The sequence below is a fragment of the Aotus nancymaae genome, unplaced genomic scaffold, assembly GCF_030222135.1.
Source record: "Aotus nancymaae isolate 86718 unplaced genomic scaffold, 86718_ANA_hifiasm-v0.15.2.pri h1tg000003l, whole genome shotgun sequence".
NCBI classification, from domain to species: Eukaryota; Metazoa; Chordata; class Mammalia; order Primates; family Aotidae; genus Aotus; species Aotus nancymaae.
This window is the reverse complement of record NW_026988414.1, coordinates 403,705-427,286: the sequence shown is the minus strand read 5'-3', so window position 1 is coordinate 427,286 and position 23,582 is coordinate 403,705. Positions and strand designations below refer to the sequence as shown.

The following is a 23,582-nucleotide window of genomic DNA, read 5'->3' as shown; positions in this document are numbered from 1 at the left end:
TCTTCAGTCTGTGATGTCTTTTTGGGAGTATTATTAAGCTACTTCTCCATTTGATAAGTGTTTGTTTCAATACTAGCTCTCAGCCTAGCTCTCCTAACCTAGCTCTTCAACCCAGATGGATAAGTCACATAAACCCTTCAGGGCCTTCTCCTTTTTTATTTTCTGAGACAAAGTCTCGCTCTGTCGCCCAGAGAGACAGTAGTAGCTGATGTTCATTAGGTACTTTGCATGGGCAGTACCAGGTTCCCTTCTGTGTATTTTACACTTGTGGTTGCATTAAATCCTCACAATAAGAGAAAGGTACTGTTACTGTTCTCATTCCACAGAGGAGAAAACTAAGACACAGAGCATTTCTTTGAGATCTAAAAGAGTTAAAATTTGCACATAGTCATATACTGAGTTGGGGCAGTTAGGGGAATAGCCCATCTGACTATTCCCCATGCATCTGTATTTTCTTCTTTCCTTTTTTTTTTTGTTTTTGAGACAAGAGTCTCACCCTGTCCCCCAGGCTGAAGTGCAGCGGCATGATCTTGGCTCACTGCAACCTCTGCCTCCTGGGTTCAAGTGATTCTCCCACCTCAGCCTCCCGAGTAGCTGGACTACAGGCACGGGCCACCACACTCAGCTAATTTTTGTATTTTTAGTAGAGACAAGGTTTCACCGTATTGGCCAAGCTGGTCTCAAACTCCTAATCTCAGGTGATCTGCCTGCCTTGGCTTCCCAAAGTGCTGGGATTACAGCCGTGAGCCACCATGCCTAGCCTTAGGCCTTAGTTTTCTCATCTGTAAAATGAGGCCACTGTTACCTCCTTCCAGTGCTGCTGGGAGGATTAAATACATGTAGCACAGCACCTGTCAATGCACAGACATTTTTTGTTAACGTCGTCATCATCATCATAACCATCATCATCATCATCATTATAAGGGCAAACTTTTATCTCATAGGTCAAGTCCCTAGGACCCTTCCAATTCCTCTCCAGACTTTGAGCGGTGGTTCCAAAGATACCTCCCACCTCCACCAGCAGTGTCACCTGGGAACTTGCTAGAGATGCCCATTCTCAGCCCAACCACAGACCTACTGAATCAGAAACCAGGCACTGGAGCCCAGTAACCTCCAGGTGCTAATGACTGAGAGCCACCAAACAGGCAGGCAGCATTCTGGGTACCCGGCAGGTCCTCAGGACAGTGACCACCTGGCCCCTGATGACCCTGTCAGCAACACCTGCCAACATCACAGGTCACAAGTTATCAATCTGTGACAAACATAAAGCTTCCTACCTGTCTTTCTGGCTGTTTCCTTTAACCTCCTTCCACAGTATATCACTTGCATAAAAAAATGAAACTTCTTAGAAAAATCCTATGCCTGTACCTCTTCCATAGCAACAGAAAAAAAAATTTCCGTCCAAGTTAACCAAGACTAATATCCCTATATAATTATTTTCCAACTTTCTCTATAAAACTTAAATTGACAAAAATACTAACATCCTTTCCACCCATTCCAAAAAATGCCAATTTGAGATTTGGCTGATCTGATTTTTACCTTAGGATAAAATTGTGCTCTGGTTGCTGTATGTGCATGTTTATGTTTCTTGAACCAAACCATCCCAGATTTTGATGCTTCTGGGAGCTGAGTGATTGGAACATGCCAAGTAGCAGATGCCCATGGGAGAATGGAGCTCCAGCCAGACCCCACCAACCCTCCCGCAGACTCCATGGGCTTGACCTGCGTTAGAACAGGCTGTGGACCTGAGGCAGTTCTCTCTCTGCAAACCCAGACCGTCTCCAATGCAAATTTGTGGAATGTAATAGATATCAATGATCACTCCCTCAGTGTTTTCCCATCCAAACCAGGACACTTCGAATGGGGCAGGGAGGGCTCTATTAATAATGATGCCAGGACAGCAGGCGGAAGCCGGGAAGTGTGATCATCACTCCATCTGTCACGCGCTCTGTCAGCACGGTGATCCTCATAGTAATTTTCCTCTGGTGTCCAGATATCTAACTGAGAGGCCAGAATAGAGGTGCATTGACAAGAAAAGTCCAGAGTCCAACCCTTTAGTCAATGGCTAAGTCTCATTTGGAGGGGTGCACTTGGACCCAGTCACATCGAGCTCCATGAGGGCAGGAGCCCTGACTTCTTTGTCCATGTTCCAAGCATCAATTGCCACTGACTGTACATAGCAGGTGCCTAAGAAATCAGCTCGAAGATGGGTCAGTGGCTTATACTGTGTCTCCCTGATTCTAAGTCATATACAGTTGGCCCTCTGTAGCCATGGGTTCTGCATCTGTGGATTCAACCAACCGACTGAAAATACTAAGGAAAAAAAATGGATGGTTGTGTCTACAACTAAACAGGTACAGACTTTTTTCTTGTCAATATGCCCTAAATAAGATGATATAGCACCTATTTATGTAGCATTTACACTGTATAAGGCATTGCAAGTAATCTAGAGATAATTTAAAGTATACAGGAGGAGGTGCATAGGTTATCTGCAAGTACTATGTCATTTTCTATCAGTGACTTGAGCATCTGCGGATTTTGGTATCCGCCAGGGGTCTCAAAATCATTTTCTGTTGGGTACTGTAGTTTTTCACAGCTTCACTTTTGAAATCAAGGTGTGTTTTATAACCCACCTGCTAATATATTTTCTCCTTTGTTTCCTGAGAGACATTAAATCAATAACATGTCTTACATGTGTTGGTACCTTAGCGTCTAAAAACCCCAAGGTAATTGGTTATCACCCAGATTCGTACAGAGACGTGTGGGAACAGCGACCCTATCATGGCCATCTCCAGGTGGCACTCGCACTCACACAGTGGCACCACACCACCTAACAGGGCCTGCCAGGCTGGAAAATTCTCAGAGAGGGACTTGATCTTGCTTTTGCCTAGATCATCCTCTCTTTTCCCTTCCCCCAAGCCAGTGATACCTTCTCAAGAATGTGGCGATAGCCTGGAATCCTGCCAAACAGCGCTGGAGTAAGTGCCATCTGTGTTGTCAACTCGGAGAGAGTAAGTGCCGCTGATGGATCCAGGCAGAGCCCTCGGAGGGAAGCCACTGCAGAGCCTGAGAGTCTTTACTAACAGCGACGTGAGCCAAGCACTATGTGCCAAGCTACATCACCACCAGAGGCTGGAGCTCAACTAGACATTTAGGCTCCCAGGGACTTCCATCAGCCCCTGATGGGAATGGAACCTTGCCAGGGGACAGCAGGGACCCAGCACAGCTGAAAAGCCCAGGTTCAAGATGACTGGGTCCCCATCCAGAGGTGTAAGATCTGCCCTGGATTAAAAGTTTCATGGGCTGAGTGCAGCAGCTCCCACCTATAATCCCAGCACTTTGGGAGGCTGAGGCAGGAGGATTCCTTGAGCCCAGGAGTTTGAGGCTGCAGTGAGCCATGATCACACCACTGCACTCCAGACTGGATAATAGAGCAAAACAATATCTCTATTAAAAAAGGAGGGGGGACGGGCATGGTGGCTCATGCCTGTAATACCAGCACTTTGGGAGGCTGAGGCTGGCAGATCACTGGACGTCAGGAGTTCAAGACTAGCCTGATCAATATAGTTAAACCCCATCTCTACTAAAAATACAAAAACTAGCCAGGCATGGTGATGCATGCCTGTAGCCCCAGCTACTCAGGAGGCTGAGGCAGGAGAATCACTTGAACCCAGGACATACAGGCTGCAGCGAGCCAAGATCACACCATTGCACTCCAGACTGGGTAACAGAGTGAGACTCCATCTCAAATAAATAAACAAAAAATTTAAAAAGATACTTAAGATTAAATAATGTAATTATATAAACACTGAAAAATATTTAGAATCCACAGAAAATTCTTAAAATTATGGTAAAATACACATAACATAAGACTTGCCATCTTAATCATTTTAAAGTGTACACTCCAGTGGTAATAAGTAACATTCATAATGTGCCACCACCATCAGCAGCAGCCATCTGCAGAACTTTTCTACCAAACAAAACTGAAACAGTCTCCATTACTCCCTCCACACAGCCCCTGGCAGCCACCTCAGCGCCTTTCAGTTGCTATAATTTTGTCTAGTGTACACACCTCTGTGTCTAGTGAAATCATATGGTCTGAAATCAATCAGTCTTTTTGTGACTGGCTTATTTTACTTAGAATAATGTCCTCCAGGTCCATCCACGTTGGAACATAAGTCAGAACTTCCTTCCTTTTTAAGGCTGAATAATATTCCACGTATGAACAGACCACGTTTTTCTTATCCATTCACCCATCCATGGACAACTGGGTCGCTTCCATCTTTTGGCTGTTGTGAATGATGCTGCTACAAAGATGGTGCAGGAACATCCCCTCCAGACCCCGCATTCACTTCTTTTGCGTATACACCGGTAGGGATATACTTTGCTGGATCACGTGGTAATTCTATTTTTAGTTTTTTGGTGAGACGCCATACTGTTTTCCACAGAGGCTGCACCATTTTACAGTCCTGCCAATAGTGCACAAGTGTTCAGATTTCCCCACATCCTCAACAACACTTATTTTCTGTGGGGTGTTTTTCTTGTGGTGGCAGTGACTGTTGTTGTGGAAAGAGTCTGACTGCTTTGTTATATTTTGCCATTAATATTTTATAAAAAGTAGTGAAAGTGAGAAAATGGAATAGTTGATACTAGTGAAAAACATAAGTTTCATAAAATCCTACTGTCGAGAGAAGACAGAGTTCAGCGGACATGCCAAAACTATAGATCTTCATCCTTACTCAGATAACTCATCCGACTGTGAGTGTCCAGTTGAGTGAGTGTCCAGTGAGTGTGCATTGTTAAGATACAGGTTTGATACTCAATTTTCACACATGCTTTCAGGAAGGCCATATATACATATGAAGTCGCAGAGTGCCCACAGGGTTCATGGGGAAAAGCTCACTCCTCTCCTAAAACACCAGGATTGTTATTTTCAGCATCCACGGCCTGGTAAATCCAAGGAAGACTAAAGATAATTAGGAAAGCCCACAGCAACCCTGATGGATGAAATGAGTTCTGACCAGCAACACTGAAATCTGCCACAGGAAATATCAAGGTCCCTTCAAAAGATCTTGTGATTCTGTTCTCCCTTGTTGCAGAAAGACAGCCCATCCTCTGAAGAGACACACAGATATTGGCCAACCCGGTTTAAAAACAGCAGCCACAGTCTGTTAATTCCATCTGCCTCATGCTTACCCATTTATTATAAAGGATATTACAAAGGACATAGATGAAGAGATGCACTGGGCAGGCCCTGTGAGAAGGGGTGCGGAGCTTCCAAGCCCTCCCTGGGTATGCCACCTTCAGGAGCCTCCACCTGCTCAGCTATCCACAAGCTCTATTTTCTATGTTTTTGAAAACAGCCATCCTCATGGGTGTGAGGTGGTATCTCCCTGTGGTAGGTAGGTTACGTACTTAGGTACGTTTATATGTATGTGTGAATGAATGAGATGGGGTCTCACTATTTTGCCCAGGCTGTAGTGCAGTAGCTATTCACAGGTGTGATCCCACTGCTGATCAGCACAGGAGTTTTGACCTGCTCCACTTCTAGCCTGTGCCAGTTCACCCCTCGTTAAGCAACTTGGTAGTCCCAGAGGTCACCATATTGGTGCTGAACTTAGTACAGACACCCAATGGGCACAGTGCACTACAGCCCAGAACTCCTGGGCTCAAGCAATTCTCCTCCTCCAAGTAGCTGGGACTGCAGGCTTGCACCAGTGTGCCTGGCTAATTTTCTTTTTTGGGATCTCACTCTATCACCCAGGCCAGAGTGCAGCAATACAATCAGAGCTCACTGCAGTCTTGACCTTTCGGGCTAAAGCAGTCCTCCCACCTCAGCCTTCCGAGTGACTGGGACTGCAGGCATGCACCACTGCACCCAGTTCTGTCTACAGTTTTCACTGGCACTTCCCCAGTGATCAGTGGTGTTGAGTACATTTTGACATGTTTATTAGCCATTTGTATATCTCCTTTGGAGAAATGCTTATTCAAGTCCTTTGCCCATTTTAAAAATTGAGTTGCTTTTTGTTGGTCCTGTGCCATCTTTGCCTATTTCTAGCAAACAGACATACAGTTAGCCAAGGTCAGTTTCTCATGCAGATAAGCAGTTATTGTCCATGCAATAGAGTACTACTTAGCAATAAAAAGGCATGAACCAGTGATCAAAAGAACAACTTGATGAATCTCAAAGTCAGTACAGAGTAAAAAGGCCAATCACACATATTCTATGGTTGTATTTACATGGTATTCTGGAAAATGCAAATCTATAGGTATAGATAGAAAATATATATATAGGTATATATAGGTATAGATAGATCAATGCTGGTCGGGCAGGGTGGCTCACATCTGTAATCCCAGCACTTTGGGAGGCTGAGGTGGGCAGATCACTCGAGGTCAGGCATTCAAGACCAGCCTGGCCAACATGGTGAAACCCCATCTCTACTAAAAATACAAAAATTAGCCAGGGGGTGGCTGGCAGGTGCCTATAATCTCAGCTTGAGAGGCTGAAGCAGGAGAATTGCTTGAGCCTGGGAAGGGAAGGTTGCAATGAGCTGAGATGGCACTGCTGCACTCCAGCCTGGGCAAAAGAGCAAGACTACATCTCAAGAAAAAAAAAAAAAGCAAGCAAGCAAGCAGATCCATGCTGCCAGTGTGGGAAAAGGGTGTGACTACAAAGGGGCGGCAAGAAGGCTTTTCCCCTGGAGTGATGGAATTGGCCTGCATTCTGTAGTAGTGGTCACACAAATCTACACGTATGAAAATGCGCAAAACTTTATACTCCACTAGCCTGGAAAACATAGGGAGATCCTGTCGCTATGAAAATAAATTTTTTAAATGAACAGGGCATGGTGGTGTGCAACTAAGTCCCAGCTACTCAAGCGGCTGAGTGGGAAGACTACTTGGGCTCAGGAGGTCGAGGCTGCAGTGAGCTGTGACTGTACCCTGCACTCTAGCCTGGGTGACAATGTGACCCCATCACAAATTAAAAACAAAAAATAGAACTATATATCCCCAAAACATCAATTTTACTCTATGTAAATTTTTAAACCTCACCCATAAGGGAAAAGTTCTCCTTTTATCCATGCAGGCATTACACCCAGCAACTAACAAGCCCCATTTCACAGAATCCTCACCAAACTCCGGGAATGCACAATTACTATCACTTGGGCTCAGATCTGACTGAACTAAGTCCTGATTGTTTCAGACAACAAAAATTCTATTTGATCTTTCCAAGACCCTGGGTATTTGCAAATTCTCATTTATCACACAGTAGTGGGAATTTACGGCTTGGCAGAAACATGTCCATACATAATGAATCTTTCTCTCTGGGGACAAGGTCCACAGAGCTTCTATCAGACTCTCGGGAGACCTATGATCTGAAAAAGCTCAGGAACCTCTGTTCCAGTTCAAGGCTCTCAAATTATGGAGTGGGGTTCAGAGGTCTAGGAAGGAATCCTGGCTTGCCCCAGGGGACACGGTATTTCTGTGGCAGTGCCAAGCTGGTTCCCTCTTCATTGCCCAAAGATGCCACAGGTCCAAGCATTTCGGGAGATCATGACTCACACTCCCCATGACTTTAGCCTACAGAATTTCCTCCAGCAGTAAATGCATTTCTCCTGCCAAGCTGAGGCCAGGGTACTTGGCACCCTGCAGCATGGGCAATCCCTAGCCCGAGTCCCTGTAATCCAGGTCCTTAGCCCAATTCTTATCTTGTTCAAATATAAAAGCTTCATTCTATAACATTGCATACTTAGGGTAATTAATAGAGAAAGCTCCTCATGAACAGAAAAAACAAGGACAGATCATGCAGAAAAGGACGCTTTTGATCTGTGCCTTTGGTTTTCTGATGAGCTCAGAGAATTAATATTTGTAAGGCACTCCTGACAAGCTGAGGCAGAAGCACAAATTAGTGTGGTTATGCTAATTGAGAGGTTGTGTAGCTCCAGGACCAAATGACACAGAAAGTGAAAAGGGTTGACTGGGCTTTGGTCTCTCTGCAAATAGCACTGTGCTTCATGCTAGCTGCACTGACAAATTTGCAAGGAGACTACACACATTTACTTTCACGTATCAGAAATTCCCAGGGGAGCAGGGGTTAAGGAAGACTCAGAACACCACGACAGGATTTCTGAATTTATCTTAACTGTGAAAGTTAATCAAGGAAGAAAAATAAAGGGTATGAAATGCCCCTGCTTGCAGCGCTCAATGCAATTTGTAAGTTACTTATACACGAGGATCTTGAATGTCTTATGGTGTTTTAACTGTCACAAAAGCAACCCTGTGATCATTTCACCTCCAGAGCTGAATGGAGATGATTTAATTAATCCTCAAGAGTCATCCTGCAAAGAGAAACTGGGGAGGTGTCTCTTGGGACAGGTCCAAAAATACTCCTGTTGGTGGATCAGCCCTGCTGTGGCTCTGACAGACACCACAGACTTCGAGCACAGGCCCATTCCTTCCAGAGAGCCTCTAATTACAATCAGGGCCTCCTGATCTACCTGCATGCACTGGGACACAGATAGCTGAAATGAATTGCCCTCTACTCTTCCTATGAGTGATCTCTTCAAATGTTTATTACCTAATTGTAAAAACCTTCGCCCTGGACTTCAGCCTTCTTAGAGAGAGAGAGAGAGAGAGAGAGAGAGAGAGAGAGAGAGAGAGAGAAGAACAAACCAGCCTAAGGAAATACCTCAATAACCAGGGAACTCCCCTTCTCTGTGAGTGCTGAGGTTTGAATTTTAGTTACCAGATTGCCATTTTCAAAGAAATGGTCCCTTTAGAGCAGAAGGAGACCTGAGGAGAGAACAAAAGCTAAGGTTTACAGAGCACCTGTGTGTCCTGACTCTGATAAAGTGCTTTATGCACATCATCTCATTTAATTCTCCCTCAATACCATAAGGTAGGTGCTGTTAGGATTTTCACCATTTTACAGATAAGGAACTGAGGCTTAGACAAGACAGGGTGACATGCCCAAGATCCCAGAACAATTACAGAGGACTGGTATCTAAAGCCACAGCTAGAGGACCCTAAGCACAGGCGCTCAGTCACTGCTCTGTACTGGCTCACTGCACAGATGGAGAGATAGGGTTGGTCCAGACCTGGGGGCATGAGGCAGGTCTCCCACCTCCCAGCTCAGCCTCATGCCACCTCTAACATGGGTGAGGGTGTGAGAGCCAAGATCAAAAGTTTCCTGCATACAACACAGGTGGTGGCTGACTGTCAGCTCCCCAAGGGCACTGATGCCTCAGCCCTCTCAGTACCCTCTTCTGCCCTGGCAGGCTGCTTGACACTCAGTGACAGCCAGTGTTGGGTGGGTGGGTGGATGGAACTGTTTTAACTTGTAAGGGACACTTCCCACTGTTGTGCCATCTGTGAAAGTTTCTCCAAAGCAGATTCTCATGCGATATTTTCAGCAAATGTACTTTTTAAACCACTTCAATAATGGAGAAACCAGAGGCTTCTTTGTAAATCTGTAGACAGATGTGGTGCCACCTTAACAGTCCTGCCCAGAGGCTGGAAAGCCCCAGGGGAACCCCAGAGTACATTCCAAAGCAGTGGGGTACCGCCAAGTCAGCCCTAGACCCCAGGAAGGGAAGAGAAGTGAAACTCCAGTTCTCAGCAATACACCACCCAACTCTGCGAGTCACTTCCCTCTTGATGCCTCCCTTTCCTCAACTGTCAAATGGGCACAATACCTGCCACTGCTGACGCTTTATAAGAACATAATTAATTAAATCATACATGTATCTGGCACACGGAAATAATACACGTGAGCTGCCATTGTCCTCATCCGGGAAAAATCTTGTGCAACTCCAATACCTTATGATAAGAAACAAATTAGCAAAGCCCAAAACAACAAAGAAACTGTGTACAAAAGTGTTTCAAAAGCTATTTTGATGATGAGTAAAGTGCTGTCCAACATTTACTGCCATTAAAAACCATCATCAAAACAACCCTTAATACGTCCACCCCACATACTACAGTCTAGACTCACAAAGAACCAGCATTAGAAAGGGCTCTGGGGTGGGTTGATCCACCCCACCAAGTAACAACAAAGGCACCTGAGGCTCAGAGAAACAAGCAATTTGCCCATGGTCAAAGCCAGAAGTCAGGCTTCTGGAGCCGCCGGTGAACTCCAGCAGGACAGCCAGCAGGAGAGCAGTCTTCCCAAGGACCCCTCAGGATGATAGGGTGTCCTGTTAGTGCAGCAGCCATCTCTGTGGCAGAGGGGTCCCTGAAAACGCAGAGGCTCATTTTCACCCAAGGCACATAGCCCAAGAGAATACTATCCGAATCAATGAAAATATAGATGCATAGGGAATAGTCAGATAGGCTTTAGTCCTAACTTTGCCCCAACTCAGTATATGACTGTGGGCAAATGTTAACTCTTTCAGATCTCCCAGAAAAGCTCTGTGTCTTAGTTTCCTCCTCTGTAGAACAAGGACAGTAACAGTACCTTTCTCCTATTGTAAGGTTTAAATGCAACCACTAGTGTAAAATGCACAGAAAGGAGCCTGGTACAGAACGTGGTAAGTGCCTGATCAACATCAGCTACTGCTATTATTTTTATGATTAAAGGAGGGGTTGAGAGAAGCCAATTCCATGCCCCATGCACAATCAATCACCCATCTGTTTACTTAGAACCATCACTTGACGGAGGATGGGTGCATGTGATAACCAGCAAATAAATACAACCACTGTTTCCAACCAGGGGTTCTGTTTGTTTGCTTGTTTGGGGTCAGCTAAGTGGCTATTTAACACGGTCACATTCCACTGGATGTCAGCTGTCCTCTCTTCAAATTCCATGTCCTTCCTTCTCTCAAATATTGCCAGCTTCACACTCCTGCTCCATTTTTTTTTCTTTTTTGAGACAGAATTTCACTCTTGTTACCCAGGCTGGAGTACGATGGCACGATTTCGGATCACCGCAGCCTCCACCTCCCGGGTTCAAGCAATTCTCCTGTCTCAGCCTCCCAAATAGCTGGGATTACAGGCATGCGCCACCGCGCATGGCTAATTTTGCATTTTTAGTAGAGACAGGGTTTCTTCATGTTGGTCAGGCTGGTCTTGAACTCTCAACCTCAGGTGATCTGCCCACCTCAGCCTCCCCAAGTGGTGGGATTACAGGCGTGAGTCACCCGCGCCTGGCCTCCTGCTCCATTTTTAACAATAGCGTGTGGCTGGGAATTGCATCTGTCAGGTCCACACCAATGGCACAAATTTTAAAAAGCTATAGGGCAAATGCCTGAAATCCACACCTCTGAACCCAGCCCTGGGCAAACCACACAGCATCCTGTGCTCAGTGCTTCATTTCTACGCTTTAAAAACACTGCAGAATTGTCTGAGCACAAAACTTAACATGCAGTCAAGTCACTGTGTGGTTCCAGCAAGCCAGTGAAAAGCAAAGAGAAAGCCTGCTGCTAAGGGACTGATGGGGACAGAGGTCTAAGCTGTTACAGGAGTCATGGTGTTCTGGGAAGCAGCAGTCCAGACTGCAGGGTGGGACGTGGGTTCAAAGAATTGTCACTTGTCTTTCAAACTACGGCCTGGAAGAAGAAAGCAGGAGAAAGAGGAATTGTGACCAGCAGACAGCAGATTTCTAATACACTCAGGTGAGCCTCTCCCCTGTCTCTTAGCTCACGAAGGAGGGGGAAGTAGCAAGAAAGACTGCCCATGCCCCTGGACAAAGAAGGAAGGGGGAGCCAGAGGCACACAACAGCCAGTGCCCCAGGCCCAGACAGCACACACCGCACAGTCATCCCAGGAAGAGAGAGTAATGCTGCAGGAAGCTAGTCCTAAATCTCATTCAAAGGCCAATTGAAAAAAAAATAACAAGTAGGGACCGGGATTCCTGGGATGGTGCTCATTGTAAGTGTCAAGCTGAGCAGAGCTGGCACATGACTTGGTTTGTAAACACAGGGCAAAATGAGCATTGCCTAAGAGCGCTTTGCTCCTGCGCATCCCACAGAACCAGGCAGTCGTGTAAGTGAAAGCTCAAAGAACATCAACTGACCAACAGATGCAGCGTCAGAGCCAAGTGGCGGCTTAGCCTTCATGGTGTCCTAGAGTTTTCCCAGCGGTGTTCTCGGAATTTGATCCTAACCTCATTAATTTTCAGAGGACTACAGGAAAACACTGACCAAGGTATATCGTTAACACAGAACCCCCAACTAACTGAGCACCACTGATCAGATATTGGTCCGATTAATGCACCATGAAACGTCCTAATCGGCTGTTTAAAACCAGAATAAGCTACATCTAAAGATAAGCTGAGATATGGAACCAGAAACTGAAATTTGTTCTATGATAATATTAACTCGATTCACTCATTCTTTTAGTAAATATTTATTGAGCACCTATTGTGTTCAGGGCACTGTAATGGCACCACGGTGGTAGACAGGCATACTCCCTCACTAAGCTAATGATCTGTTTAACACTTGTTGATTTTTAACTTGCAGAAAGGAAACCAGGGCTTTGATTTTGAATGAGTTAAACATTCTACTCAAGCACTGATCTGGGGCATTTCCATGGAATTTACTCTCTGTTAGAGGAAAAGAAGGCACAAAGAGCCCAGAGGAAGTTGGTTTTGGTAGAGGAGCCCGTGAGAGCATCCAGGAAGTGGGTTTTCACACTGTATTTGGGGCGGAGGGTCCAAGGAAGAGTCTCGGGCCACAGCTAAGCAGGAAGGACTGCGCTCAAACTGGCTTCCCTATTGGTGGTTACCTAAAGGCCTTCTTGTGTATAAAAAAGGGCCTGCAGTCAGGCATGCGCTTAAAACCTAGATGATGGGTTGATAGGTGCAGCAAACCACCATGGCACATGTGATACTTACGTAACAAAACTGCACTTTCAGTACATGTATTCCAGAACTTAAAATTAAAAAAAGGGGTGGGGGTCTGGAGCCTAAAAACACAAACAGAGGAGCACTAACTTGAGAGCCCCACTCCTTCCTTCCTGGCACTGATAAAGAAAATAATCCCCAGGAAAGGGGACGAATCACCTAAGGACACAACCCAGACTGTCTCAAACACATGACCAGAAACTAAGATGACTGGCCTGCTGGATGACAGATGCCTTAATAATTCACAAATGGTGGGTTTTATTTATTTACTCACAAAATAGCCTTTAGGGCAAGATGGGTGACGAGTCAGAGGAACACCTGACCTGGCAGGGAGGCAGCTGCAGGGTGGAGCAGGCAGCAGGTCATCAGGCCTCTCCTCTTTCCAGAGCGTGATCTTATCCTGGCTACAGAGAACATGCTCAGCTGGGCTGAGGTAAGACCCAGCCTAGCACTCCAGGCAATCTCTGATCTGGGCTACTTTGGGAGATGATTGTTCTGCAAGCTCACACATGACTCATCTCTGCAGACCTCCTACAAGGTCTCTTGGCTACAAGGAATCCCATTCAAACCGCCTCTGCCAACAGCTGCTCTGGAGACCAGGAAACATTTGGGGTTGCTGTGGTTGATTTTTTCTAAAAACACATTTAACTGGCGTTAGTGCTATTTCTTATCTCTCTCCAGCATTGTTAATATGATTAGCATTATGAGTATCACATGCAGCCTAAAGACTGTAGTGGGCCTCCCTTAATTTAGCTGGTAGATCTTTTTTTCAAAGATCAGAAAAGAGATTGAGAAGCCTGAAGACGAATTAAGATAGAAAGCTACTGGGTCTCCAGCAACCAGGGAGGTTCTAACCAGTGCTCTGTAAAGGCAAGAAAGGGGGCTGGTTCCCCACTCCACTTCTCCAGGGCGTGACCTTGGTCAAGCAACTAAATTTCCCTGGGCCTTAGCTGCCCTCAGGGACAAAAGAGGGATACTCACCCCTGCCCTCATCCCCAGACTGTCGTGGAGGATGAAATCAAATGAGGTAGTCTATAAATACATTCTGAAAACCACTGGAAATTGCAGAAATGTTCAAGATTGTTTTGATTCTACCCCTGGACTGTGGCCTCCAGGGACAGGTTACTGCTGGCTCCCTGCCACAAGGCGTCGGTTGGTGTTTGCCAATGAGGAGGTACTCAGTAAGTGTTAAAACAGGTGAGCAAGAGGAGGAGGAGCAGGTGCCATCAAAATGTTGCACTGCTTGACTGAATACACTCTGACCACAAAAATTCCTAACTATGGGGGGAAAAGGAAGTACAAATTTGAAGAGTTTAAAGTTGATTGAAATACAGTGACTGCCAATCTAAGAGGACCTCTTTCTTAGGCCACGAAAATGTGCAGCCCCACATGATAGGGCTTGTATTCTTAGTATCTGTTCTGAGAAAATACATCATGACGAAAATGTTACTACAAATGCAGTCATTGTAAATTTCTTTTCAATTTACAATAAAAGCAGCTTCACACATTTGAACCCACAGCACACTGAGTGTGAGACACCATATTTATTCTGTCTTCAGGTAGCATGCTGGGCAAGCCTGCAACCACTTTACCAGCCCCAGTGAACTGCTCCAAGGTGGTGGGAGCTACAGCGCTGGCAGGAGGCCCCGGTAAATGACGAAACTCCCAGACAGCCTGGGATTTGCTGGGAGCACAGAGAGAGAGGCAAGGGACTTTAAAAATATATATACAAAACTGCCTAATTTATGGTCGGCCCAGTTAGAAGGGACGGCCCAGGAGGTGGGGATCTTTGCTGTGTCCCAAGAACTGGAACAACTCCAGGCCCTCAGGAGGTTGCTCCATGAAGCAGGTGATAAGTGAAGCCACTGAAGGAAGAAAGGAATGAGCGACTGACTGACATGTACAGTCCAAGGACCTTCTTCCCTCCAGCTGAGACAGCCTCAGTCTGCTCCCACCCCAGGAGACTCCCTACCCCACTGCCTGTGCCCAGCTAATTGGAGCCACAGTCTGCCTCTCACCTTAAGTTCCATCTTGTCACAGGAGCATAGGAGTTTCCTGACCATCCCTCCCCACTACAAATCTGATCCCTGGCAACCTTCCTGCTCACCCTGTGACACACAGAGGAAGCCTGTATTCAGGGCAGGCAGCGGGACATCTGCTGAGTTCACCACCGAGTCCCCAGAGCCTTGAATGGAGCCTGACGGAGCTAGTGCTCAATCCCTGATGAATGAAGGATGGAGTAATGAGTCAATGAAGGGATGGGGCAAAGGTTTTCAAGTCCAGATAAAAACAAACAAACGTGAATCATTTCTCCGAGGAGGGGATGCAAACACAAAGGTCAAAAGTCCAAGTAGGCAGTCGGAGGTGTGGCTGGCTGTGGGAGTGGTGAGGGGCTCCATGGGAGTGGCCGCCACCTGACTCCTGCCCGTAGCTGCCTTGTAGGCAGGGACAAGGGCTCAGGGAACCAGGAACCTGGTTTTTGAGATTTTTGAGTAACTTCCTGATTTTTCAATATTGACCATCGATTCTTTTTATTTTTTCCTCAAGAACACCTACAGGTCCAACCCAATACCTCTGTGGACTGAATCCAGCCCGCAGCTGCCAGTCTGCATGTAAGCTCCACAAACACGAGGGTATCAACTCGCCTCATTCGGTGTCTTTACTGAAAGACACATGAGCAAACAGAAGCACAGTGCTGCTTGCCCAAGCAGAACCATGTTCATGTGTTCTCCAAAGCAGCCTCCAAACAGTTGCATCCATCTCCCATCTCCCATTGGTCTTCCAGAACAAGTCCCTCTCAGCTCCTAGGGAAGACCTCTGGGCAGGCCTGCTCACAAGCTCATCCCGGGTGCTCCCTAATCCACCCAGCTCTGTTCTACTCCCCACCTCTTCATCATCTCTGGAAGCGCTGTGGAGTTTAGAAAAGCCTCCCCGGCACCCCGGCTTCTTCCTGGCCCTCCAAATTCAACCTTTCTCCACCAGGCCTCACTTGACAGGCCCCTACCAGCCCAGCAGGTTGTCCCTGTGCCACCCTCTGGCCCAGACTGTCTTGATTCCCCATGGCACTTGGGACCATGGAACATAAGGCCTATGACCTGGTGTGTCCTCTGAGGATGTACATAGGTATGGGTGAACCTCTCAAGGGCCTGCCCCAGCCAGGCACTGCTGCATGAGAAAGAGCATGCCCATCCCAAAAAGCAGTAATGACTCAAAAGATCTCCCCCAGGGGCTAAGGACAGCCCTGCACACCAAGGAGGCATCAGGCAAGGCAAGGAGGCGGGGTTAGGAACAGGCCGGACCCGCACACCATACAGGATGTGAAGGGGTCTCCTGCTCACCCAAAAAATCTTGGATGCCTTAAGCACTGAGACCTAAAAACGTGGTCCTTCTACTTTCAGGGAGAAAAGATTATGAACATATTTAAGCAATATTTCTGTTGCTTTGAGACAACAGAAGACAGTCAAACTCTAATCACAACAATTGTTTGCCAGGTGTCAGGCTCTGTCACCACTTCACCTAAGGGCCTCTCCTCTGAATCAAATATTCCTCTGTAGATTTAATAGTGGGAGGTCCATTTAAAAAACTCCAACAGAAACCTAATGAAATCTCGTCGTTAGGTTTCCCTCTGAAATGCAGAGGGAAGTTGACTCAGAATGACCAGCAGAGACCACTAGGAAAGGTCATCCTCACTCCAGGTGGGTCCCAGTCCTCCTTGGCAGTTGGAGTAATCTTTTGCTATAATTCCTATGAACCGCAGCAAAAGACCTTCAGGAGGCTGGACCCCTGGCCAGCAGCACATCTGTGATCCCCAATCTCCAGGTGAGGTCCCAACTCTGGTCTTGACAATCTCAGAACTCTCTTACTTTTTCTGCTTCTCACAAAATGCATCTTCCTTCCACACTTTTCACAGCCCCTGGTCAGCCCCTTCCCCTCTCTCCTCTTTCTCCCGTCTCCACCAGGGGTAACTCAGCCCTCTCTTCAGAGCCTAGCACAAACACTGTCCCCTCCAAAGTCTTCCTCGTTCCTGCACTGATGACGCCCCCTCTCTCACCTGTGTCCATGGCAGCACGGTCACTAGGTCTGGCAGCCTGGGGTAGCCTAGGAACTGTGCTAGGCCAGACAAGCTTCTCTGGGAGCAGGCACTTGCATCCACAACCCCTAGCAGAAGGCGGTGGCCAGAGAAGGCCCAAGGACAACCTACACTGAAATGAACTGGCCTCAGGTCTTTCTCCCAAACAGCAGAGAACGCAAATCAAGTGTCATTTCACTCCCAGCGGTTTGGGCTGTGGAAAGCAGCTCATGGGATGACAGATAACATTTTCCTTTTTTAAAAAACAGCATTTGCTTTTAAGTAGTGATGAGGTCTCGCCATTTTGCCAACGCTTTTTTCAAACTCCTGGCCTCAAGCGATCCTCCTGCTTCAGCCTCCCAAAATGTGGGGATCACAGGTGTGAGCCACTGTGCCGGGCTCACAGATGATATTTCAATCCAGTTCATTTTACTTTTCCATGATTTCCAAGTTTTGACAATGAACGTCGAATATTCTTATAATCAAAGAGCCCAGTGCAACTGGATAAAATAAGTTATCTAAGTTTCACAACAGTACATTCTGATGAGACACTATATAAGAAGTTCCTGAGAAATGCTGCACGGATGAATCCAAGATATTTCTGGAGCAGCAGGTGTACAGGATGGCGACTCATGGTCACTGGGAAAGGCCGTGGGCGCTCCAGATCAGTGAGAAAAATACCCTCACTGAAGTGGCACCTGCATCCAAGTGTCCTGCCCCTGAGAAAAGCACCCTGGCTTCTGGTCAGAGGGCCCAGGAATCAATACCCCACCTGCTACCCTCTTGCTGGCTAGACAGCTGGAACTCACTGAACCTCTGTGAGCCTGTAAAACTGGGACCATATTCTTTCCCACAGATGAGCTTCAAAAATTTAAGAAGCAATGCATTTTAGGTACTAAGAATCAGATATATACTAAACCCACAAAAAAGCCTACAAATACGTCCTTCTGTGCTTCAACCACAGCCTGTAAATGTCACATTGCCTCGTGGGTACGCTGCAGGGGTGCAGCCCACAGAAATATCCCATACTCAACCCGGGAAACATAAGCAACTTCCACAATCAAAGCCACAGACCTCCCTGGCAGCTCTCTAAAAATCTACTTTCCCTAATTCAGCCGCCAAGCTAACCTGGTACCTGGGTTATGACCACAGGCCATGCCCTCAGTACAGGACCCCCGGAACACCCGCCCACCTCACCTTACACCCAAGGATTCGCATCTGGACTCCAAAGGTGCCGCAGGCTAATGAAGCCCGGGGTCTCATATGCATAACAGTCATTGAATCTTTGGAGGCTCTATTCCCAGGACAGGCAAACCCAGGGACTCAGAAGGCAACTCCCCGAGATTTCTAGGAACACACAAAGAGATAAGGTCTGCATCAAGATTTATCTACTCACACCCACCGGCCCCCCACCTGCCCTCCTTGCCCGTCTGAGCTTGATGAGGGTTGGGGGGAAACTTGACTGCGTCCTCGAAACGCCCCCACACATCCAGCCTGCTTCCTTTGAAGCAACCGAAGTGGACGCTTCTGGTTAAATTTAAACTCAGGCTCATAAGAAATGACACATTTTACAGCTCAGCGCGGCTCACCTTCCGAGCGCCGAGCCCAGGCCGGGCACGGATCTCCGCAGCCGCCGCAGCACGCGGCCCGGGCGGCTCTTCCCCTGCCCGGGGCTCGAGCCATTTTCGGAAGTTCCCGGGGACCGCGGAGCGGCTCGCGCGCCCGACCCCGGGTCACAGGGCCCCGCCCGGCCCGGCCCCCGGCGCCCCCGCAGCGGCCGCTTCCCCTGCGCCCGGCCGGGAATGGGCCTGGAAGAGAAGCTGCCGGGCGCCCCGGCGAGGCCTCGGTGGCCTCACCCCGCCCCGGCGCACGCAGGGCCGCGCATCCCGGGGGACTCGCGCTCGGCCGTGGAGCAGCGGAGCCCGCGGGCCCGGCCCTGCCGGAGGGAGCCGCCCCGCGCCCGCTCCTCACCTGCTTTCTCGATCTTGCCGGACATTTCCGGGCTGCGCCGGAGGCCGAGGCCGCCGCTCATCGGGCCCGGGCCGGGCCGCCGCGGGGCGACAGGGGCGGCGCGCCCGCCGCTCGCCTCGGCCCTGGCTCGCCACGCCTCAGACCCGCGCCGGCATGGCGGGCTCCGCGCGGCCGCGGCCCTGCGCTCGGCGACCGCGCTCCAGCCCGCCCGGGCCCAGCCGCTCCCGCCGCGCCCGCCGCCGCCGCTCCGCCTCCCGCGCGCCCGCCGCCGTTCCCCCGGCCCGCGAGCCGGCCGCAGCGCCGCGCCGCCGCCCGCCCGCCGGGCCTCGGCCGCGGCCACGGCCCACAGCGCCACCTGCCGGGCTCCCGCCGCGCCGCCACAGCGCCCCCTGTCCGCCCGGAGCCGCCCGAGCCTCGCGCGAGAGGCGCAAGACGCAGCGCCCTCTGCCGAGCCGGAGTCCCCACGCCGGGGCCTGGGGCCGACTCCACCCGGGACTCCGCATTCCTCTGCTGTGGGACCCGAGTCACCAGGTCCAGGCCTGGGACTTGACAGCTCCAACCCAGGGCCCTCAGTTGCCCAGAGCCTGGCCTGTCCCCTCATCCGAGACACAGAGACCACTGCGGGGCCAGATTTTCCACCCCAAGACGTGGAACGGACGCCTAACCCCATCCTCCCATCATCCCGGACCCAGCATCCCCTGTGGGCCAAAGGCTCCACGCCAAGGAACTCACCCTCACCAGCACTCAACAAGCTCTGCTGACTGGGAGCCTGTCCTGACCCTCCCCCAAACCAGCAGCACCTCGCTTTTTTTTCCCTGATGGAATTGGGCCCTGGCCATCGGCATGGGGCTGGGGTGGGGAGGTGGGGAATACATCCTCTACCTTGGCATGGACTCTGGGCCCGCAGAGACCTTTGATGCCAGAATGGAGTCCTTACCCGGCCTGGAGTCTCTGGGCTGGCAGGAGGTGCTATGAGGCCACTCCCAGGCCCTGGTGTGGGGTCTCCAGTTAAGAAGGGGTGCAGGCTGGGCACAGTGGCTCATGCCTGTAATCCTAGCATTTTGGGAGGCCGAAGCGAGCCGGTCATGAGGTGAAGAGATCGAGTCCATCCTGGCCAACATGGTGAAACCCTGTCTCTACTAAAAATACAAAAATTAGCTGGGCGTGGTGGCACGTGCCCATAGTTCCAGCTACTCGGGAGGCCAAATTAATTTCCCTCTTCCAGCTGATGAATGGATGCCCTGAGCAAGGGTGGCCCTGTTGCCCTCTTGGCAGCTGCATCACCAGGCAAAACTGGCCCCTGGCCCGAGGCCCAACTCCGAAACACTTTCAGTGCTGCCTCCAGTCCTTCTAGACTTCGGAGCTGAGAAGAGTCAATATTTTAAGTCCAAAATTCTGGGTGAAAAGTAGAAAATTAGACTGCATGAATACTAAGTGCAGTCAGGGGTTTGTGAGAACAAAGTCAAATATGTTTAATAAATTATGACATATCCAATGACAAGAGATTTGCAAACAAGTACTTTGCAAATGGACATTATGGTAAATCGGGGTCACAGGTCTTATTTAATAAAGGCTATTCATGAAAGATGTTTACAGCTATAGTAGAACACACACAAGGTAATGAAGCAACTGGATTCCAAAAGCCCAGTTGTTGACAACTTGGAGCCTTCTCATGAGCTGTTCCCACTGTCTAGAATGTTCTCTCCCTTCCTCTCCACCTGGCTGGTCCCAGTCATCTTTCACTTCTCAGTTTCACTGTCACTTCTATTCAGAATCCTTCCCTGACATGCCCCAGCAGGACCAGCTTCCTGTACTGGTTAGGATGCTTGATTTCACTGTCAGAAACCTAGCCCTGCTTGGTTAGAGCAAGAAAGGAATTTTTGAAAGATCATAATTAGTAAACCAGGTATACAGCTAGGTCCAAATGCAGCTAACCCCAGGCTCTGGAACAAGCCCATTGGTCTTCTGTGTTGGCTCTATCCTCAGGCCATCTCTCTCTAAAAGGTGGCAAAGGGTGAAGCTGGGCACCAGCAGTCCTGGGCCTGTCACCTGCCTGCTTAACAACCCAAATGGACAAAGAGGATCTCTTTCCTCATTGTTCCATGGCAGACTCTAATTAGCTCAGTTTGAGTCACACGTCTATCCCCAAGCCAATGACTGCAGAAATGGGGTAAAATATGTGACTTGGTGGCGGGGCGTGGTGGCTCAAGCCTGTAATCCCAGCACTTTGGGAGGCCGAGGCAGGCGGATCTCAAGGTCAGGAGTTTGAGACCAGCCTGACCAATGTGGTGAAACCCCATCTTTACTAAAAATACAAAAATTAGCTGGATGTGGTGGTGCACACCTGTAATCCCAGCTACTCAGGAGGCTGAGGCAGGAGAATCACTTGAACCTGGAAGGCAGAGGTTGCAGTGAGCTGAGATTGCACCCCTGCACACCATCCTGGACAGCGCAAGACTCTGTCTCAAAAAAAAAAAAAAAAAAAAAAAAAAAGAACATGTAACTTGGCCAGCCTAGGAATTGTGCCAATTGTAAGAAAGCTTAGGAGCAGAGGCTGTGGAACTGCCTAGCTACTCAGGAAGCTGAGACAAGAGACTCACTTGAGCCTGGGCGTTCAAGCCTGTAGTGTGCTGTGATCACACCTATGAATCACTACTGCACTCCAGCCTGGGCAATAGAATGAGAGCTGTATCTAAAACCAAAATAAATTGTAGGACACAGAAAATGACACCCTATTAATACAGGGTCACGCTGGGCTCTTGCACTGCTGCAGCACCAACTCCAGCAGAGGGAAGGGCTCAGTCAACACTTGGCTAGGTGCTGTCAGCCTTTTTCCCAACATTCCGGGGAGGGATGGGGTGAGCCAGGTGGCCCCTCCATGAGGTCATCAGACTCCACGGTGGAAGGTGGAGGAAACGGCAAAGTGGGCCTGAGCCTGCTCACAGAGCCTGTTTTAGATAGGGCCCTTGCAAAAAGCACCACGTCCTCCTGCATTTGCAGACAACACTCAGCTATTCAGACGACAGGAATTCCACGAGACTAGGGTAGAAAACAGCCAGAGTGAGGCTCGTGGTCCCGGGCCCACCTCAGCTTGGATTGATCAGATCTGTTAGAATGCACCTGACTGAACTGCCAGACACCACTGCCCGTTCCCTGTGAACGGAGAGTATTGCTTCATTACATTACCGTTGTAGATCAGAGAGAGAGGTGAATCCATTACTAACAGGAGTCATGGGAATGAGGGCTGATGCTTTTGGAGGGCTGCCCGTGGCTGGCCCCTGCTCAGTCACTGCCTCGATCCTTACTAGAATCCTGGGAGGGCGGGATCTAGATAAGAGAGTGTTTGTTTGGTCACGTGTTGTAGATAACCACTTAATGTTGGCAAAGAGGAATTTATTGGAAAACAGACAAATGTCTCCTAGGTAGAACCAAAGGGCAGGAAGTTCAACACCTTGCCAGAAGCTGAACTGCACACAACAATCACTTTCCCACACACCCCCAGGCCGCTTCCTCCCCCAGCTCAGCAGTCAGACCAGACCTGCTAAGGATGCTCAATCCAAACCTAGGTTCCAGGAGAGATGAGCCAATTGGCCCAGCTGGGGTCAGTGGTCCACCCCTGGTCCAATCGGGTCTGGCTAGGTGGGGGGGTTACACAGTACAAACACAACTGCTAGAGTCTACACTTGCGGGTTCAGTTCTCAGCACAGGAGGGCTTAGCCTGGGCGTACACCTGCATCCTCCACGGCTCATAACTCCACGTGACTGAGGGGGAGACATGAAGACACATTTCTAGTAAGTGGGGGGGCTGGAACTCACACGGCTCAAGCCACTCGAAGCTCGTGTTTTGACCACTGTACTACAAATTCTCCAGCTCAAACTTCTCTTTATATCCTCTCCCCACAGTGTTTTACAAATATGCTTGATCTTGGGTTCAATTCAATTCAATCCGCATAGACTGTATGTCTTTAGTGTATTGGGCCTTATGAGAAAAACAGTAAGACTTACATGCTGGTCTCCAAGAGCTTCAGGGGGGTTTGCCGGCAGAGCTCTCAAGTCTCAACCAACTCTTCCAGGAAACCAGCTATGAGGAATGTTCCAGCTGGGGGGTGCCTGCTGTGCTGTCTGAGTGTGCAGATATTCATTTCAATTTGGAGCACCAGGCAGGTTCAAATAGAGAGGGCAAAAGTTTCAGTGGCTTTAAATAGGATCAGTGATGTCATTTTGTTTGTTTGCTTGAGACAAAATCTCACTCCGTCGCCCAGCCTGGAGTGTAGTGGCACGATCTTGACTCACTGCAACCTTTGCCTCCTGGGTTCAAGTGATTCTCCTGTCTTAGCCTCCCAAGTATCTGAGATTACAGGTGTGCACCACCATGCCCAGGTAATTTCTGTATTTTTGGTAGAGACAGGGTTTCACCATGTTGGCCAGGCTGGTCTCGAACTCCTGACCACAGGTGATCCTCCCACCTCGGGCTCCCAAAGTGCTGGGATTACAGGCATGAGCCTCCATACCTGACCGATGTTATGTTTTTATGGGGATTTTGCTCATTATTTATTATAGAGAGTATGAGGCCACCACATTCCTCCTGCTTTGGCCTCCAAACAGCTAAATCCTGATCTGGTGTCTGTGCCCATAAAATTGGGGAGATGTCCACAGAGAGCCTTGGAAAGGCCAGGACATTGTAAAATTAAACCAAAACAA

At 48.8% G+C, this 23,582-nt stretch overlaps 1 protein-coding gene across 5 annotated transcripts in view; it reads right to left on the bottom strand.

The window, feature by feature from the left end:
• Positions 1-18,949, bottom strand: part of RAPGEF1 (Rap guanine nucleotide exchange factor 1) — a 156,790-nt gene extending 137,841 nt beyond the window's left edge. For all 5 annotated transcript variants that reach the window (XM_021674091.2, XM_064376803.1, XM_064376823.1 and 2 more), the window contains exon 1: positions 18,882-18,949. In XM_021674091.2, the coding sequence (XP_021529766.2) occupies positions 18,882-18,942 (61 nt within the window). In that variant the 5' untranslated portion in view covers positions 18,943-18,949. The remainder of the gene's footprint in view (positions 1-18,881) is intronic.
• Between the last annotated feature and the right edge of the window lie 4,633 nt (positions 18,950-23,582).